This window comes from Netta rufina, assembly GCF_964035555.1.
Source record: "Netta rufina genome assembly, chromosome: 1".
NCBI lineage: Eukaryota > Metazoa > Chordata > Aves > Anseriformes > Anatidae > Netta > Netta rufina.
Genome location: NC_140123.1, coordinates 17058496 through 17075248, shown reverse-complemented (window position 1 = coordinate 17075248; position 16753 = coordinate 17058496). Strand labels below are relative to the sequence as shown.

Sequence of the window (16753 nt, the reverse complement as noted above, 5' to 3'; positions counted from 1 at the left end):
TGATGAGTAATGCTACCACCATGGGATCCCATACAGTGTGTCTCACACCAGTGGGCAGCCCTCATGGGAGAGGCATGCGATGTAAGGTTTGTGGAGTTCATCTGACAGTTGCAAAGGTGCAGAAAAGCTGCTGAGCAGGGATGGGCAGAAGTCCTGGTGTTTTCTCCCCCAGTGCTGAAGTGATAACCCCCTAGTTTTCTTTGTTGCACCAAGCCTGGCAGCCTGCAGGACAGCTGGGAGCTGCAGTGCCTGTGAGGGTGCTGAGTGGGTGGTTGGAAGGTGCTGGGTGCTGGGACAAGCAGGGGACAGGCATGGCCATGGCGGGGCAGGCTTGCACCCCATGAGCTCCATTAAAGCATGAGCAGCCCTACTGAGACCTGGCTCTAACAGAGAATCAGATAATCATAGAATATCGCAAGCTGGAAGGAACTTACATGGATCATAGAGTCCAAGTAAATGTGTCTCCTCAGCCCTGGACTGTGATGTTGAGGGGAGCAGTGATGCTCCCTGATACCTTGGGAGCTCCTCTCCCCACTCTCTCTACTTCCTCCTCCAGATTTCAAGGTGAATACTGCTGCTTCTGACATTTTTTCCTGCAAGTATAATGGCTTGTTGCTCTTCTCATTCTCACCAAGATTATGCAAACTCTCCACAGGTCTCCCCAGCAGTAAGATATTTATAACCTCACCTTTTAAAATTCTCTTGCTCTCATGTTTATGATTCTACTGTTCCCAGTAGAGCCTGATTTTCCTTCTGTTAGTCATATTTGTTTTCTTACCTGGAACAAAAAGCACTCAAAACCAATAAATCCCCCTCCTCTAAAATAACAAAACTCTATTATTAGTGTTGTCTTCAATGTAGAGTCTTATGTATGCATTATACATATTGGTCTCATCAACAGTGAAATAAACCAAAAGATTTCAGTAGAAGAAATGAAGAACACAAATCTTGTGGTCCTCTCTTAGTCAAATCCCCCTTTTAAGTCAAAGAAAGCTAAGGAAGAGTGTAAGACTTATAATGTTGATTGAAGTTTCCTTCGCCAGAATTTCCTAGCAAAGTGAAGTTTTATACTGTTAAATTTCTTAATGTGGAATTGCGTACAGCTACTCAGCAGTACATAATGATGAGCAGTTTGCAAGAAGCAGAAATTTCCTTGGAGTGACTTCTCATTTCATGTAAAACCAGAATTTTTCTGGATCTTTCAGTAATATCCAAAGAAGACATGAAAAGTGAGCTTGAAGTGGGCAAGTTATAGTTGGCAGAACTTTCTGCTCTGGTAAGTCATATATCTATATTTGACTCCTTTACCTGTCCATTTCTAATTTGCCTCTTGTGACATTAAATCTTTTTCTGTGCTGGCCTCTAACACCTACATTTCTGTTCCACCAAGGCTGAAACTTCTCTCAGCAGAGTCTCCTCACAAGACCTTTCACACTATTTAAAACCCAATTACCCTGAAAATTCTTCTCTTCCCAGATATGTCTCAAGTGCTCAGATTGTGATGAAACTGCTTTGCTCCATATTAACAGGTACACTTGCCTTACCAATAGGAGAATAAGAAGCATTTTGCTGCTGTTTTATATGCATGTACCCTTATATGAATCGAGATTTTACTGTTATTAATATTTAATGACCTATACATTGACTGTTTTTTGTTTGTTTGTTTGTTTGTGTTTTTTTTTTTTTTTTTTTTTGGTAATTAAGGGTGAACAGACCAGGGAAGGAAAGGATGATAAAGAAGAAGAAACAAAATTTTTGGCATTTTAAATGTTTAAGAATAACTGGCAGCAGCAGACACAGACAGTAGCACAGTGCTTCCATGAACTATTTTCCAGCTTTAAAAAGTTGTTTATTTAGGAACTTTTTGGTTATGTTAGTGTTAACACAAATTTAATTATTTGATATATGAAGTTTCTTTATTTTCATACAAATGGCAATGGCAGTGTTTCTTATTTCAGAGTTAGAGTTATCTTTCTTTGTAGAGGCTTGTATGATTAACTATAACCCAGCCAGAACCACAACATCTATTCATGTCTTTATAATTTCATTTAATGTGATTTCACATTTTTCTCTTCCATTTTCAAATCTTGCCCACATTAAGCCATTTGTAACTCAATTGGGACAAGTAAAAAGTAATTTCTGATGCATAATGAACTGCATAGGTTAATACCACAATACCACAAACATACCACAATGCAATGCCATGAACATTTTCCTACTTTTGATCTGCAAGTTCAAGATGCTTCTCAACATCCAGAGAAATGCTGACTGTTTGAGGTAGTATGGATGTTTTCAGTGTTAATCTGTTTCCTTCTGCTGCAATGAATTTTCATTGTGTTGTGTTTGTATCCAACTAACACAGAAATTGTTTTTTTATCATTTTTGACACCTTATTCATGTTGAATCATATAAAGTGTTAAGCTATTGTCAATGGATGGAAAGTTTGACACTATCTGAAGAAAAACCTCATGCATGAAGACAAAACAGTATAGTGAATTTGAGATAATGCAGTAGGCATACATTTCAGTTCATGGTAAAAACAGGGCATGATATTTTACAGGTGCTTCAAATTGTGCACAGATTGGTACTAAAAATAGTTCTATTTTAATAGTAATATATTAGTACTTACTTTCATTTTTAGTTTTGAATCAATTTCTCACTGCTTTGCAAAAGATATTTTTCACTTTTGTGGTTTGACTTTAACCAAAATAATTGTGAAAAACTGATTTTATGGCAAACTTTAATAGACAGGTGACCAGAACCATCTTGTTCACTCTGTTTGCAAACCAGGCACTTGGGTGCACCCCCACAGTGAAAGGTTAGAACTACTTTGTCTTTTTAAGAGAGGTATTCCATAAATCTAGCTTACGCATTGGCTTTAAAAGCAAAATGTTAAAGATATTCTCTTAAGACTCAGTTCGATTGTTTCAGACCCTTAATGGCACTTTGCAGTAAAAATACTTTGCTCATCTGTTTTATTAACCTAAAGAGAACATTTTTTTAAAACATTATTCCTTTAGCATTAAGTGTTGTTTGTAGTTAGACTTTATTTTTGCATTACCACAAGCAGTTAAATTCCTATTACAGCAATATTCACCTTGCCTGTGGATTTTTTTTCGCCGTAAAAATGTTGAGTCTGACTCACACAGGGACTGATTCAGAGAAGTCCTAAGGTCCTTCAGCAAGGTGCTGAGTGCCTCAGACAGTATTGGTAGTGATGAAAACTGCATACTGCCTACTGGATTGGGCCCACAATGCTTTTAAATCTACCATGAAATCTCAGATGTTTGCTCAGCCTTATTCACATTACAGGCATTTGCTTTGTAATTGCTTGCAAATCACATTGAGAAATTTGTAATGAAGCGTGCTACGAAAGTGAAATAGTGATGTTATGGCAAACACATTGCAGCTCCCCCCGATGTGTGATTCCCTCATAGTAACCTACCTTTGTCAGATCTTTTTGCACAAAATAACTTGAGAATCAAATAAGTATATTTTGTAAAGAGAAGAATTGTGCTTTTTTTCCTCATATTTTCCTTTTCTTCTGGTCTCCCCCCACCACCTCCACCACTCCGAACATTTTAGTCAGTTCAAACCAAATACGAAGCTAAAATTATATATATCATGGAACAGCTTGGGTTGGAAGGGACCTTAAAGAACATCCAGTTCCAATTCCCCTGCCATAGCCAGAGATCCCACCCACTAGACCAGGTTGCCCAGGGCCTTGTCCAACCTGGCCTTGAACACTTCCAGGTATGGGGCATCCACAGCTTCTCTGGGCAACTTGTGCCAGGGCCTCACCACCCTCTGAGTAGGTAGTGTAGGTAAGTTCTTCCCAACCTCTAATCTAAATCTCCCTTCTTTTTGTTTGAAGTTATTCTCCTCTGTCCTGTCATTGTCTGCCTGAGTAAAAAGCTGTTCTCCATCTTTTTCATAAGCCCCCTTTAATTATTCAAATGTTGCAATGAGGTCACCCCTGAGCCTTCTCTTCTCCAGGCTGAACAGCCCAAACTCTCTCAGACTTTATTCACAGGAGAGGTGCTCCAGTGCTTTTATCATCTTCATGGCCTTCCTCTGGATCCACTCTAACAGCCCCACATCTTTCTTGTGCTGGGGGCCCCAGACCTGGATGCAGGACTCCAGGTGGGGCCTCATGAGGGCAGAGCAGAGGGGGACAATCACCTCCCTCCACCTGCTGACCATTCATCTGTTGATGCAGCTCAGGATGCAATTGGCCTTCTGGACTGCAAGTGTGCACTGCTTACATATATATATGTATGTATATATTTGATTCCAGTTGTGTTAACATTGAAGATATATTATTTAAACCCTCTCAGTGTATAGCTTTCCCATTAGTATTCATGCTACTCTCTGCAGAGAAATGTTCCTCAGGGACATGATGATCTGTTTTGCAAAGAACACAAGGAACCTTGAAATATGAAATCGTGGTGCCCTGATGGTAAGTAACATCAGCCAGAGTGACAGTGTTCTGAGTAACACAAGTACTCATATTTGAAGGTTGCATTCCACCACTAAAACAAAGTGACAGGAACCAAATGACAGGAAAAACATTTACCTTAGTATTTACCTGCAGCCATGTTATAAGGAGTCAAGTGACAGAGAAGAATGAGGAAAAAGTCCAACTAAATTTTGAAGAACTAAAAATGCAAGAAAACAGAAGAAATAGATAGATTCCTGGACAGATGCTAAAACTTCAGCCACCAGATTTTGCAGCTACTGTAAAAATTTCTCTTTTTAGGATTCTTTCTCTACAAGTAGCTATGACATTAACAGGTTAGAGAGATGAACATCTGGGAAGTTCCTGAACACCACCAAGTGCTTAAAACCATGCTGCAGTGCTAGATTAGCTTGGAAGTTACAACCTTAGTTGTAAGAATTTCATCCTTAGTTAAACAGGCTTGAACAGTTCTACCAGCATTGTAAGGAGCAACATTCATTTGGAAACCTGCTTGCAGAAATTACTTTTCCATTCATTTGCCATCTCTGGGTGAAACAGAGTAAATTTTATTTCAATAGATTTTATATGATTTATAAATAAAGATTTATTTGTTTATTTGTTTATTTATTTATTTAATTTGGACAATATTTTGGCTGACTTTTTCAGAGAATAATACCATGTTGGTAGATACTGTATATAATTTTTATTTCTCATGTACTATTCAAATTGTTTCTTATTATCTAAATCTATATGCATGAGCACATTCCCCCTCTCTCTCTACTGTTGCTAAAGTTATATGTAAATAAACCTCTTATTCCTTTTTTTGCTTCATGGGAGCAAGTCATACCTGGAAGGTATTATGTGCTGTGTGAGAGACCACCAAAGGGAATTTCTACAAATAAGTCAGAGCCCTGGGACATGAAGGGCAACCTGTCTCATGGGCATCAACTCTGCCTTCCCTCAAGAGATGAGGCAGCCCAAACAGCCATTTCAGAAAACATGGACATCTTGGTTTAATTCAGCCTCTGCCTAGCACACAAGAAGTTCTCAAAGTCCTTGTGGACTTGGATTCATGTGGTCTGTGAAGAGTGCAAGGAGCTGCTCCAGAAGTCTCAAAAAATGTCTGAACTCCCAATACAATACAGCTTTAATCTCACATGTAGCTACTATTATATATTTGTTGGTCTGATCTGATTGATGACATTAATCTCCTCAATAAAAAATGTGTATAGTAGGAAATCTATCTGGAATAAATGTGATTGCAAGGGTGAAAACAAGTGACTTCTGTAGGAAGCTGTTCTATAAATAGTGGCTTGACTAAACTACAGAGTGCTGGGCTGAGGTGGCTATACACCATGTAGTAGCCCATCAGCATCTTCTTGTTTTCCAGCTTTAAATAAATATTGGTGAGGCTCATAGGTAACTCTGAGACAGAAGCCACAGTTACCTGTTGTTCTCAGGGTAAAAACCTCAAGATACAGAAGAGCTGCTAATCAAGAAAAGGTTCAGTTTATGTCACCCCGTGTTGAATTCAGTAAATCTGGCTGTCTGTGCAAGTCAAATGGAAATAAGAGGTAGTGAGTGCCACACCATATTTTTTCTTTTACAATTTATAAATTTTAAAAACTGAATGTTTAGTCATCTCTGTGTTCCTTCTAGACAATTAGTTGAAGCTGTATGCCCTCAGAAATTCTCCCTGATATTTGCAGTCCCAGTTTGACTTAATGATTTGAGTCAAAGCACTGTTATTTGAGCATTTTTTTTTTTTTTTTTTTTCCCCCACTCATTCAGTAGTTTCCTCCGACATTTTTAATGAGATAAGAGAACAAATGAAACTGATTCTGAGTAACTTTATCTTGAAATTAGATTAGGCAACGAGGTTTTCCCAGTTCTGCTCTTCATCTGCTATGTAATGTGAGAATCATGGAATCACTCATCTGTACTTTTTTTTCTCATTCATAAGAGGAAAACTCTACTTTTAGAGTGTGCTAAGACTAGGGTGTTTTATGACCGTTAAGGTCCAGATTCTGCTGCTTTCATTATGTAGGATCATCCCACAGTACAAGATTAATTATATACTCCTTCAGTAACACACTGTGCAACATGATGGACTCAAATATACCTGTTTACTAGAACATCAGCTTTCATCAATGTGAATCCACTCTGTCTTGCAGATGAACTTTATTTCTGAGTAGCTGAAACATAAAATTGATCTGTTCTTTAAGCCAATCGTAATTCAACAGATCATTAATGACAAATGGCAGAATGCCCCAGCCGTCCTTCCAGGCAATACTCCAGATGGAAGTCATTGGATAGAGAACAGAAAGGTTTGGCAGAATGTGAAAAAAGAATAAATTTGCTTCACATCACTCATTTTGCCTGACTGCAATAAAGTAATTGTAATAGAATGTTGTCACAGGATAATGGTCTCCTGCTGCTTCAGAAATGCTTTGCAAAACAGATGTTTACTTTCTCAGTGGGAGACATTGATCCCGGGACAAAAATCTTTTCTATTAAAGGAAAATTAAGTACTTATATGTTCAGCAGTATTATAAAAAGATTATTATAAAAAGACATATAATGTACTAGGTGAAATGATATGAAATATTTAAGTAATATATGTGATATATGCAAGTAATCCCTAGGTGGGATTCATTGAAATAGTTTCTTCTGCTGGCTCTGCAACTAGCATGTCCTTAAAAAATGCAGATAGGACAATGAAACACATGATGATGAAGTTGCTTTTATCATTTAAATTGTCTAAGGCTTTTTGAACTGCCAAAAGACAGCATTTGAAAATAAAAATGATATCAAAACTCCAGCATGTGATGCTGGAGGGAAATATCTGGTAAGAAATGTTGATTTATTAATAAATAAGTAAAAATCATGAATAAATAATGATGAAGTAACATGTCAGAAATTAAAGATGATGTGTTTTATGTCAGGTCTGAACAAAGTCTTGTGAGTTTTGCTTACTAGAACCAAGACAAAAATTTGAAAATATATAAAAATTTAGAAAAGATTTGTGCATTAAAAACAATATCTTAGAAACTATCATATGGTAGAGATTTTACAAAAATTAAAAATATTCTTATTTTTCTCCAAGTTGTCTGCAAGACATGTGGGACACATAAATTGCATTCTGTTGTGGCATGATAGAAAAGTTTTACAGGCGCTACTTTGGTGAACCTTATACATTTTACAGACATGTCTGCTGTTCATCCAATAATATGCCAACTGCAAATTTAGGCTGGTGAGACATGTATAAAAGAAGAACATTTGTTCTCTTACGTGCTGTAGCTGTCTATGTGCTGTCAAAGGCATTTGACTATCTGACGAAGCAGCCCTCTGTGGTATTTAGCTTTTGCCAAGGTTGTATCTTGATCAGAAGGAATAAAATAAGAAAAAACTATCCAGGGTCTCAGTGACTTGTTGGCCTCACCAGGCTGACCTCCAGGACCTGGATCCATCATCTTGGATCTTCTGCTGGCCATTCCTCTTTAGCTCAAGACATCTTGTGATGGTGTTTGGTACTTTTCCAGCTGGTGTCTCTAACTGATTTCATGTATTTTAATATCAGGAATCCCAAAAAGAGTTGCAGTAGGCAGATCACTGACATCTCTGACTGTAGCAGCTATATCTTCCACGAGTGCTAAAGACTAAAGCTGAGCAAAATAGCCAGTGAACAGCGACACTGAGTCCAGGCTTAACCAAAAGGCTGCTTCAGCTGGAGCAATAGAAGCCTTGAAGCCCTAATTGCATCTTTTACTCTGAACGGTCAACTCCAGTGTTTAGATGCTGAAGGGAAATGCCTTTTATATTCTTGAAAGGAATTGCTTTGGTACATGAGTGCATTCATTTATAATAATCCTGACCTAAGGAACATTCACTGAAGCAAAGCATTTCCCTTCCCATTTCAGGGTCACCACATTACAGACACCAAAGGAATATGGCCATGAGTGGCATAAAGAAAGTCATTTTTAATGCTGCAAGGGCAACTCAGAGTGCTGTCAAACACCAATGATAAGTTGCACTGGGAACTGCTACATTAAACTTTGCTCCAAGAAAAAGTGGAAACGGAAGGCTTAAAAATGTCAGTTTTGTCTTCTTGCAAGTGTATTTCCCCAGGGCTGAATAAAATGCAAATATGCCCACGAGCAAGTTGCTTACCCTAGTCCTACAGTTGAAGTACTGCACATGGAACCAGTTAACACTTGGGTATTTTAGCAGTTTAGGCTTATAAATATGCATTTGCATTTTCAACACTAAACCATATAGCTCTTGCCCAGTTTTCCCTGTTACTGCAGCCTCCAGGAAACCAGTGGAAGCTTCCTTTGCTGAGGACTGGTCTACCAGAAGGAAATAAGTAATGAAACCTGAAGCATGAGAGAGAAGTTATCACCTTAACACAGAGCGTCCTGTGCTTGTGTGAGTGGTTAGCACCAAAAGGACACCTCCCAGCCACTAAAAAATGCTAAATCCTAAATGCCCAAATCCCCTCCATGACAGGAGCTTGGCGTGAAGGGCAGGCACAGTGGGTGCAGCCAGGCCTCAGAGACTCTGGCAAAGGGAGCATTTCTTTAGAGGGAATACAGAAAAGGTAGAAAAACTTGTCTTCTATGGGCTGAGGTACTGATGAATATTGTTATTCAGTAGCGGAAAGACAGAGGAGGACAACAGATCTGAAGGTTCATGTGTGGATTAATTTTCAAGTGGAGACATCTATGATTCCTGTCCCAGTGCTGCCCAGGGGGTCACCAAGACTGCAAAAGAAAGTCTGTCTGTCTGTCATCCCAAGTGTAACATTTATAAGAGACCAGAAGGCAGCAGGGACCACCCTGAGTTTATTATACATCCTTTCAACATTCAGGCTTCAAGCTGCAGAGATTTAAAAACTGTGCCATGGCAAAAGGAGACCCATTGTTTTTCTCACTCCATATATATTCCCATAGAAAGAAGAAAATCGAAATAGAAACTGGGTGAGCCAAGAGAGCCAGGGATGATGACACTGAAATTCCCCAGCGAGGGCTGCCTTGTCCTAGTTAAAAGCAGCCTGCTCAGCCACAGCCCCGTGTCCCTTCTGGATGCAGACACAGCATTTGTGCTGCCTCGGGCCATGCTCAAGGCTGCTCCATGCCTGTAGAGATCTTCCCAGTCTCTCATTGAGTTTTTGTTTAGGCTAAGCTCAAACATTTAACAGGATGAAGAGGTAAAATGTATGCCCTAATATAGGGGAAAGGTAGAGTAAAAACTATCCTAAAAAGACTGCCTTTTAAAACAAGATTTGTTTAACTGAAGGTAAATCAATGACGGGCTGGATGGCAGGAAGAACCACACCACTGAGATCACATCTCGCAGCCTTTCTGCCAAGAACTACAATCATGGGACAAACACGGCTGCCAAGAAACTCTCCAGGTTCCTTTAACCTGCCTGCTTGGGTAGGGAAGGAGACTCCTTGCATAGTCTTTAGGGGTGTCATCCTACATCCAAGCTCCTCTGCTTAGTTTCCTCCACCCGTCTCCTTTTCCCTCTCGGAGCACAGAGCTGTGGATGGAACGCAGCCCTTTTCTTTTTGCAGACACGACTCCAGCGTTAGCAGGGGCAGCGCTCGCAGGGAGACGGCAGCAACTTTTGCCTCTGAAACCTGACGAGCGCGCTGCAGCCTCCTTTTTTTTTTTTTTTTTTTTTTTTTTTTTCCTCCTCAAACACCGTGATTTTCCCACGAAAAGCCGCTCGGAAAAGTTGTCGGGCGCGGAGGGCCGGCATCCCTCGCCCTCGGAGGCGCCGCCAGCCGGGGCTCGGGGAGCTTTGCAGGGAGCTGTCCAGCACCGCCGGGCCGGCAGGCGGCGGGGCCGGGCTTGGGGTCGGGGCCGGGTTTGGGGTCGGGTTTGGGGTCGGGTTTGGGGTCGGGGTTAGGGTCGGGATGCCCGCAGCGGGAGGGTCCCGGGTGTCCGCCAGCCCCTTGAGGGGGGACATCGGCAGCGAGAGGCGGGGAGGGGGGAGGCGGGCGGAGGAGGAGGAGGAGATGGAGATGGAGGAGGAGGAGGAGGAGGAGGAAAGGGCTCCAAACAACACGTGATCCCCGCGGAGCAGCGAGGGAGCCGGGGGAGGGGAGAGCGAGGGAGGGCGGCGAGGCAGAGGAGGGCAGCGGCCGCCGCTTTAAAGCCTCCCGGCGCCGCACCCGCGCTGCCCCCGGCCGAGCGCGGAGCTGGGAGCGGGGCTGAGCCGGCCCCGACCCCTACCCCGGCCCCGGAGCCCCCCCGACCGGGGGCACCTCGCGGCCATGCGAGGCGGCCGCCCCCGGCGCCCCGCGGCTCGGCGCTGCTGCCCGCCGCGGCTGCCCGCCGCGCTGCGCTGAGCCCCGGCGCCCCGCGGCACCATGTCCCGCCGCAAGATCTCCTCCGAGTCCTTCAGCTCGCTGGGCTCCGACTGCCCGGAGACCAGCCCTGAGGAGGAGGGCGAGTGTCCCCTGTCCCGCCTCTGCTGGAACGGCAGCCGCAGCCCCCCCGGTCCCTCCGATCCGTCCCTGGCAGCCGCATCCATCTCCATCACCGCCGCCGGCTCCGCCGCCTCCGCGGCCAGCGCCGGTGCTCGCCGCGCTCCTCGCCGCCGCCGGGTCAACCTGGACTCGCTGGGCGAGAGCATCCGCCGCCTGACCGCCCCCGCGGTGAGTGCTCCGCGACCCCCCGGCCCTGCCTCGCAGCCCCCCGGTGGCTGCGGGGCTCCGCTCGGCTTGTCCCGGGCTGCCGGAGCATCCCCTGCCCACGGCCGGGCCCGCGATGGGTCGTGGGACCGGTGAAGGATAAAGGGTTTTTAGGGGAAGAGGGGAATGAGGCATGTCCTGGCAGCTTCTTGATGCGTGGAGGAGGGTCGTGAGAGCCTCTTGTCGCGACATGGTGCGAGCGACAATTCGGGGTGAAAAGTTGCGTGCGTTTACACGGTGCGTGGCACGCTCGTTCTTCCATACAGGAGACGTGAACTTGGTGCGTTTACAGGGCTTTCCCATACCGAGCGAGGTAAAAAGAAAGTTTTGACGTGCCGGTCAGAAATATTTCAGCAACAGATTGCCCTGTGCCTCACGGATGCACAGGCATTCCCGAGGCATCAGTTTCTTGTAAGTGTTCTTTGAAATCCATGACTTGTGGTTATCTCGATAGTTACACCTGTAGCCGAGAGTCAGTGAAGCATTGTGCAAGCTAAAATAAAGAGTGAATTTGGGTTGAACCCATCAAGTACTTCGGCATTGCTTTGGGAGTCTGAAAGCAATGGCTCAGGAGTCCCGGTAATTTCATGGAGAACAAACAGAAGGTTGTTCTCCAGCCCTACCATCACGGTCATCCTACACTCCTATCTGTACCTCTGTGGCCATCACTACTTTTCCCTCATAAAGTTTCAGCTGCAACTGAATGCTTGCTGCTTTCTGAGATAACATGTAAAGGCATAAAATGTTAATTGCAACAAGTAGTTTAATCTGTTAGACAACTGCATCTGCTAAATTTTGTGGCATTGGAATATCTTTTGGCATGTTCTTATTCAGCTTCAGAAATTACTTACGAGTCGAGTCACCATCTGCTATTGGTTTGCTTTGGTTCTAATGTACTCTTTTCTGTTCAGTCTTGCTTGAACCAGCTAGATCAGGGTAGACAAGCTGTTTAAGGGGAGAAGTTAGCAGTGCATTGTATAGCTAATAGTCATCCGGCTTCAGTAAAGACTTTTCTTTCCCATTGATTTTTTTTTTTTTTCTCTATTGGGAATCTGGGCTTGTAGTGCTGAAATTAATAGACGATATCTCAGGTGGCTTGTCTTGTTTTAGTACAAAAAAAAATGAAGCTATTTAATTTGATAATAATACAACGGTATAATTAGAGCATGTGTTACCCAAAATATTTGAAGTATTCTGAAGTAGCTCAGTGCAGTATTTTTAGATAACCTTAGTATTTGTATTTTTCTAGCTTTGACTGTTACCTCATGTAGGGAAATGCTATAAAAGACAACTACAGCTTTACAGCTTTGATGCGTTATTGAATTTGTTTGAATTTGTTTGAAAAATAAACACATTCTGTGACTTGAGAGATGAGAAAAACTTTGATAGGTCTTACAGTCCTCTTTCCTTTGTGCTCTCAGAGAAATTTCATATAAGAATGCAAAAATTTCTTCCAACCTCGCCTTGATGTCCCAAACAATAGTTTCCACTGGCTTCCCTGAGAGATAATTATAACAGCCCATATTGCTGAAATCTGCATATTTTATTTTATTCTAATATGGGATTCATATGATACATATTGTTCAAAACCTTCCTTTATATCTTGGCATTGTAACTACTGCTTCATTCCCATCTTCCACATTTTGACATAAATTAACGTGATTCAAGTCAGAAAAGTCATGTTGGCACAGTGATGGTGTAAGAAAAGAATTGGTCCGCATTCTTTTGTTCTTGACTCTGAGAAATCACTTTTCGGGTGCTTTGCTATTTACGTGCATTTTTTCCCTTGTTGAGAATCTTTTCTGTGCTGCTGAATATCTGCCTTCTTGCAACAAGTTGAGTTACCATCTGTCTAACACTTCAAATCTGATTATTTTGTCGCATCTGCTAGTATAAATCAGGAATAACTTCAATTACAAGTTAAAAAAATTACTTTTCCTATAAAATTAGTGTCAAATGAGAGTCACTCACTATTTTTAAAATTAAAAGGCAAGTCTGAAGGGTGCAGTCACATATGTTCCTTCTGAATGAACAGCTTTAATTCTTTTCTATAGGTGTAGATATGTTTTTATTCCATAATTCTATAAAAATAGATCCCTGTTAATTATATAAGCATGTATGGATGCACGTACAAGTGTGTGTGAATATACATGCTATATGTATTGCCTGCAATGGTTTGATATGTTCACTTCCAGCATTAATGCTGCAGTAATCTGTCCCCATCCCAGTGCTGAGCACTTTCAAAGTTGAAGGATGCTACAGGTTCCTGATATTCATACTTAGCCTTAATTTTGTGCATTCCTTTGCTGATGGCTAGGACTGAGATACTGACTAAAATTTAATTTTTGTGTTTTCACCAAAAAAAATTCTCTGTGTGTTTAATACTGCAGAGGTGACGTTGTTTCAGTCTCAATAGCAGGGAGCTGCTCGGGGATGCTCAGAATCTTGATCTGAGCAGGAGGAGCATCCAGGGGGTGAAGGAGCTGTACAGTAAGGAATGTCCATAGGACAGCATGGCAAGAGGGCTGTGCAAGAAGGCTAGATGTTATGAGGAGCAGTAGTGCAAAAGAGAATATGAAAATATTATCTTCTGTGCAATGCATTCATGAGCATGAGTACAAACATACTGTCAGTGGAAAGGCAGATTTTGTAGACTAAAATGCTGTAACGAAGTATTTGAGATATTTTATACTCAAATACAGTGAAAAAGAAGTTATTACATTCTGTATCACTTGCAATCTTGCTCTCAAATTTAGGTGAGCGTGACTGCACAACTATTACTTCTGGTGGAACAATGGGAAAAAAATTAAAAAGTGAAACCTTAGGTTTGCACGTTTCAATCCAGCCTCTTCTGCTTGCTCCTGGAGGACAGCTTCTAGCACTTTCCAGCACATGTGATCTTCCAACTTTTCTCTTAAATGCATTTTTAGAGATTTTCCTGATGTGGTTATTCTAGAGGATATAAGGGCCTGATCCTCAATCACCACAGGTTCGGTTTACATTCCTGTAGGTTCTTAAAGGTTTTCTGACATGCCTGGATGGCTGAAGGATGGACGCTGTTCATTTGGAACTTGCTTACCCCAAACACTCTCTTTTTTAATAGCCAGAAATAAGTGGATAGCAAGGTTCACCTCCCACCAAAGCAGCTGCATAATTCAGAGAAGAGAATCTGGTGGTGAGGAGGATGAGCAGAGCTCCATATATACCCTACTGCGTGTGTTTGTGAGTAGGGCTTGTAGGGGAAGGGCAAGCAGAGCAGTGTGGATGTGAGGAGGGAGGCAGCTTTTGGCAGCAGCTTCCCTGAGCAGGCGAGCTGTGCACATACCAAACAGTTATTGGAGCTGCTGCCCTGCGTCCCACGTGAAGGCCAGCTTCACCGGGCGAGCTGTGGCACTCAGCAGGAGGGCTGAGGCTCACTGGCCAGCCGGGTGCTGCAGCCCAAAGACTCAGGACAAGCAGCTGTGCCTGGCATAGGCTGTGCTTGGCACCTGGCTGGGAAGGTGATGTTTTGTGGGACCAAACACAGCCACTCAGCATGAGAAACCCCGGGTCCAGGTGTTGCACACACTCTGCTCTTGTGGCTCCTTTATCTCACGAGATCATGGCCAATGTGTATTGCTCCATGTTGGCTCTGCCCTCTCACAGCTTTTCATCCCTCTGATGTTCCCACAAAGCGGAGCCTGTAATTGTGTAGGCAGCTCCTACCCACCCTAACGGCAGTCAAACACCTAAATCATGCTCCTAGCTGGGCAGACATCCCTGCTGTCCTCCGTCCTCTGAACCTCCACCACTGAAGAATTTTAGCTTTTATACCTTGTCAGAGAAATATGAGCTAGATCCAGCAGCTTTCAAGACAAGTAGGTGCCCCTCTTACTGGGCTGCATTCGCACTTTTGGAGATAAATAATAAAATGCTAGGAACTCGGTAGGTACATTGATTTATGCCCTTGCTTTTAAGAAATCAGCTGCAATAAATAAATGTATGTCACAAGATTATTTAATGATATAGTTTTCTTTTAGTTCCAGCCTTATTGTTGTGTTCTATTTTAAAGGATGATTTTTACACCCACAGTGACATAAATTTTGATTAATTATAACTACAGACGATGATACTGTCTCCTGTTTATTCTCATCCTCAGTTTTTCTGCCTTTAAGGGCTCCGCTGTATGGGAATGGTATCCTGGCACCAGTGGACGCAGTTTTATTCTTTAGAAATGCCTTTTATTATCATACTAAATTTTAGTTCCTTGCAGCAATTTTCACATTTGCTCCAGTTCTATCTTGACTTGTATCCAATACCAGGCTGAAAATAGAATCAAAATCAGAAAAAAAAATACAATTTTTCACTGATTTGAAAAGTCAAATGCTCTGCTCCTATCTGAGGGGCATGGACTACCCTGAAGGAGTGGAGAGTGATTGGGCATGCATTCAGAGGAGACTGTGTACCCCGAAGCGCTGTGCTGATCTTTCTGGAAAGAGAATTACAGTATGACACAGCATTAGACAGACTTACATTTCTGGTTGATTTTATTTTCTGAGTGGCCTATGTAACATCTCTCTTGAACTGTAAACATTATTAAGTGGAAATCACTTCTGGTGTACTTTTCTGTTCATGAAGAATTATTCCTGATATCCTTTAAAGGCTCAGTTGAAGATACATTAAATTAAGAACATTTATTTTTTTCTCCTATTTAAATTAGGAAGCTGCTACTGGCTTATGCCAAATAGATTGAATTTAAGAATTGTCTTTTTTCCTTTTCCTGACAATGGGAGAAAAAAGAATGTAAAGACTATCATTTAGGTTAGTGTGCATGCTATTAATTCTGTCACTGCTGAAACTTCAAATTGTTTAATTGCAAATGAAACCTCCAGTGAGTGGAGGTGGGGTTTTGGTGGAGAAGTGCAAATGTAGCAGCTCAAATCAAGCCCGGTTTCATCATAAGCCTCTACCAGTTACTCTTAAAGAATAACTACTCTTGCTGGGAGCAATAACAAGTTGTTGCCACTAGTACAAGAGGTAGTGTTGATTTTTACATGAAAGTTTGAAAAAAGATTGCACAAGTCTTCTGAGCTTGTTGTGACTCACATTAAGTCATCGGGTATACCTAAGCTTTACTGTTGTAAGAATAACTTCTGCCTAACTTTGTGAATGAAGTAGGATAATGCTAATGATATCCATATCAGCAGTGTGACTGGCTTATTCGCTTAATAGCCCGTGTTGGATGAGCTTTATGTGAGTAACATCCTTCTCAGGAAGATGGGTGCAAAGGAAAAAATGCCTTGAAAAAGGTGGAGAAAGGCACATCCAATGAGAAACTCAGTTTCTAATTTCAAGAAGCAAATAGGATTAATTTTTCAAAATACAAATAAAGTCAGACTTTCAACTTACCAGAGAGAAAAAAAACTCATACACGAGGCCACATGTGCAGCCTGTAGCTAGTCAATTTGCTATTTCATAGTGTGGAACAGAGCCGGGGAACATTCTGGGAAATGTTATTAATATTAGAATCATGATGGGTGTTGTTTGTTTGTCTTGTTTGGTGGCTAAACATCTCATGCATCTCATCTCAGCCTCAGCAAATAAAATATTTT

General features: G+C 42.0%; 1 protein-coding gene across 2 annotated transcripts in view; it reads left to right on the top strand.

The window, feature by feature from the left end:
• Positions 1-10838: 10838 nt before the first annotated feature.
• The window catches only part of GUCY1A2 (guanylate cyclase 1 soluble subunit alpha 2), a gene marked incomplete at both ends in the record, with an annotated part of 154241 nt that continues 148326 nt past the window's right edge, over positions 10839-16753 (top strand). For both annotated transcript variants that reach the window (XM_084293288.1, XM_084293287.1), the window contains one exon: positions 10839-11126. In XM_084293288.1, coding sequence (XP_084149414.1) covers positions 10839-11126 — 288 coding nt within the window. The remainder of the gene's footprint in view (positions 11127-16753) is intronic.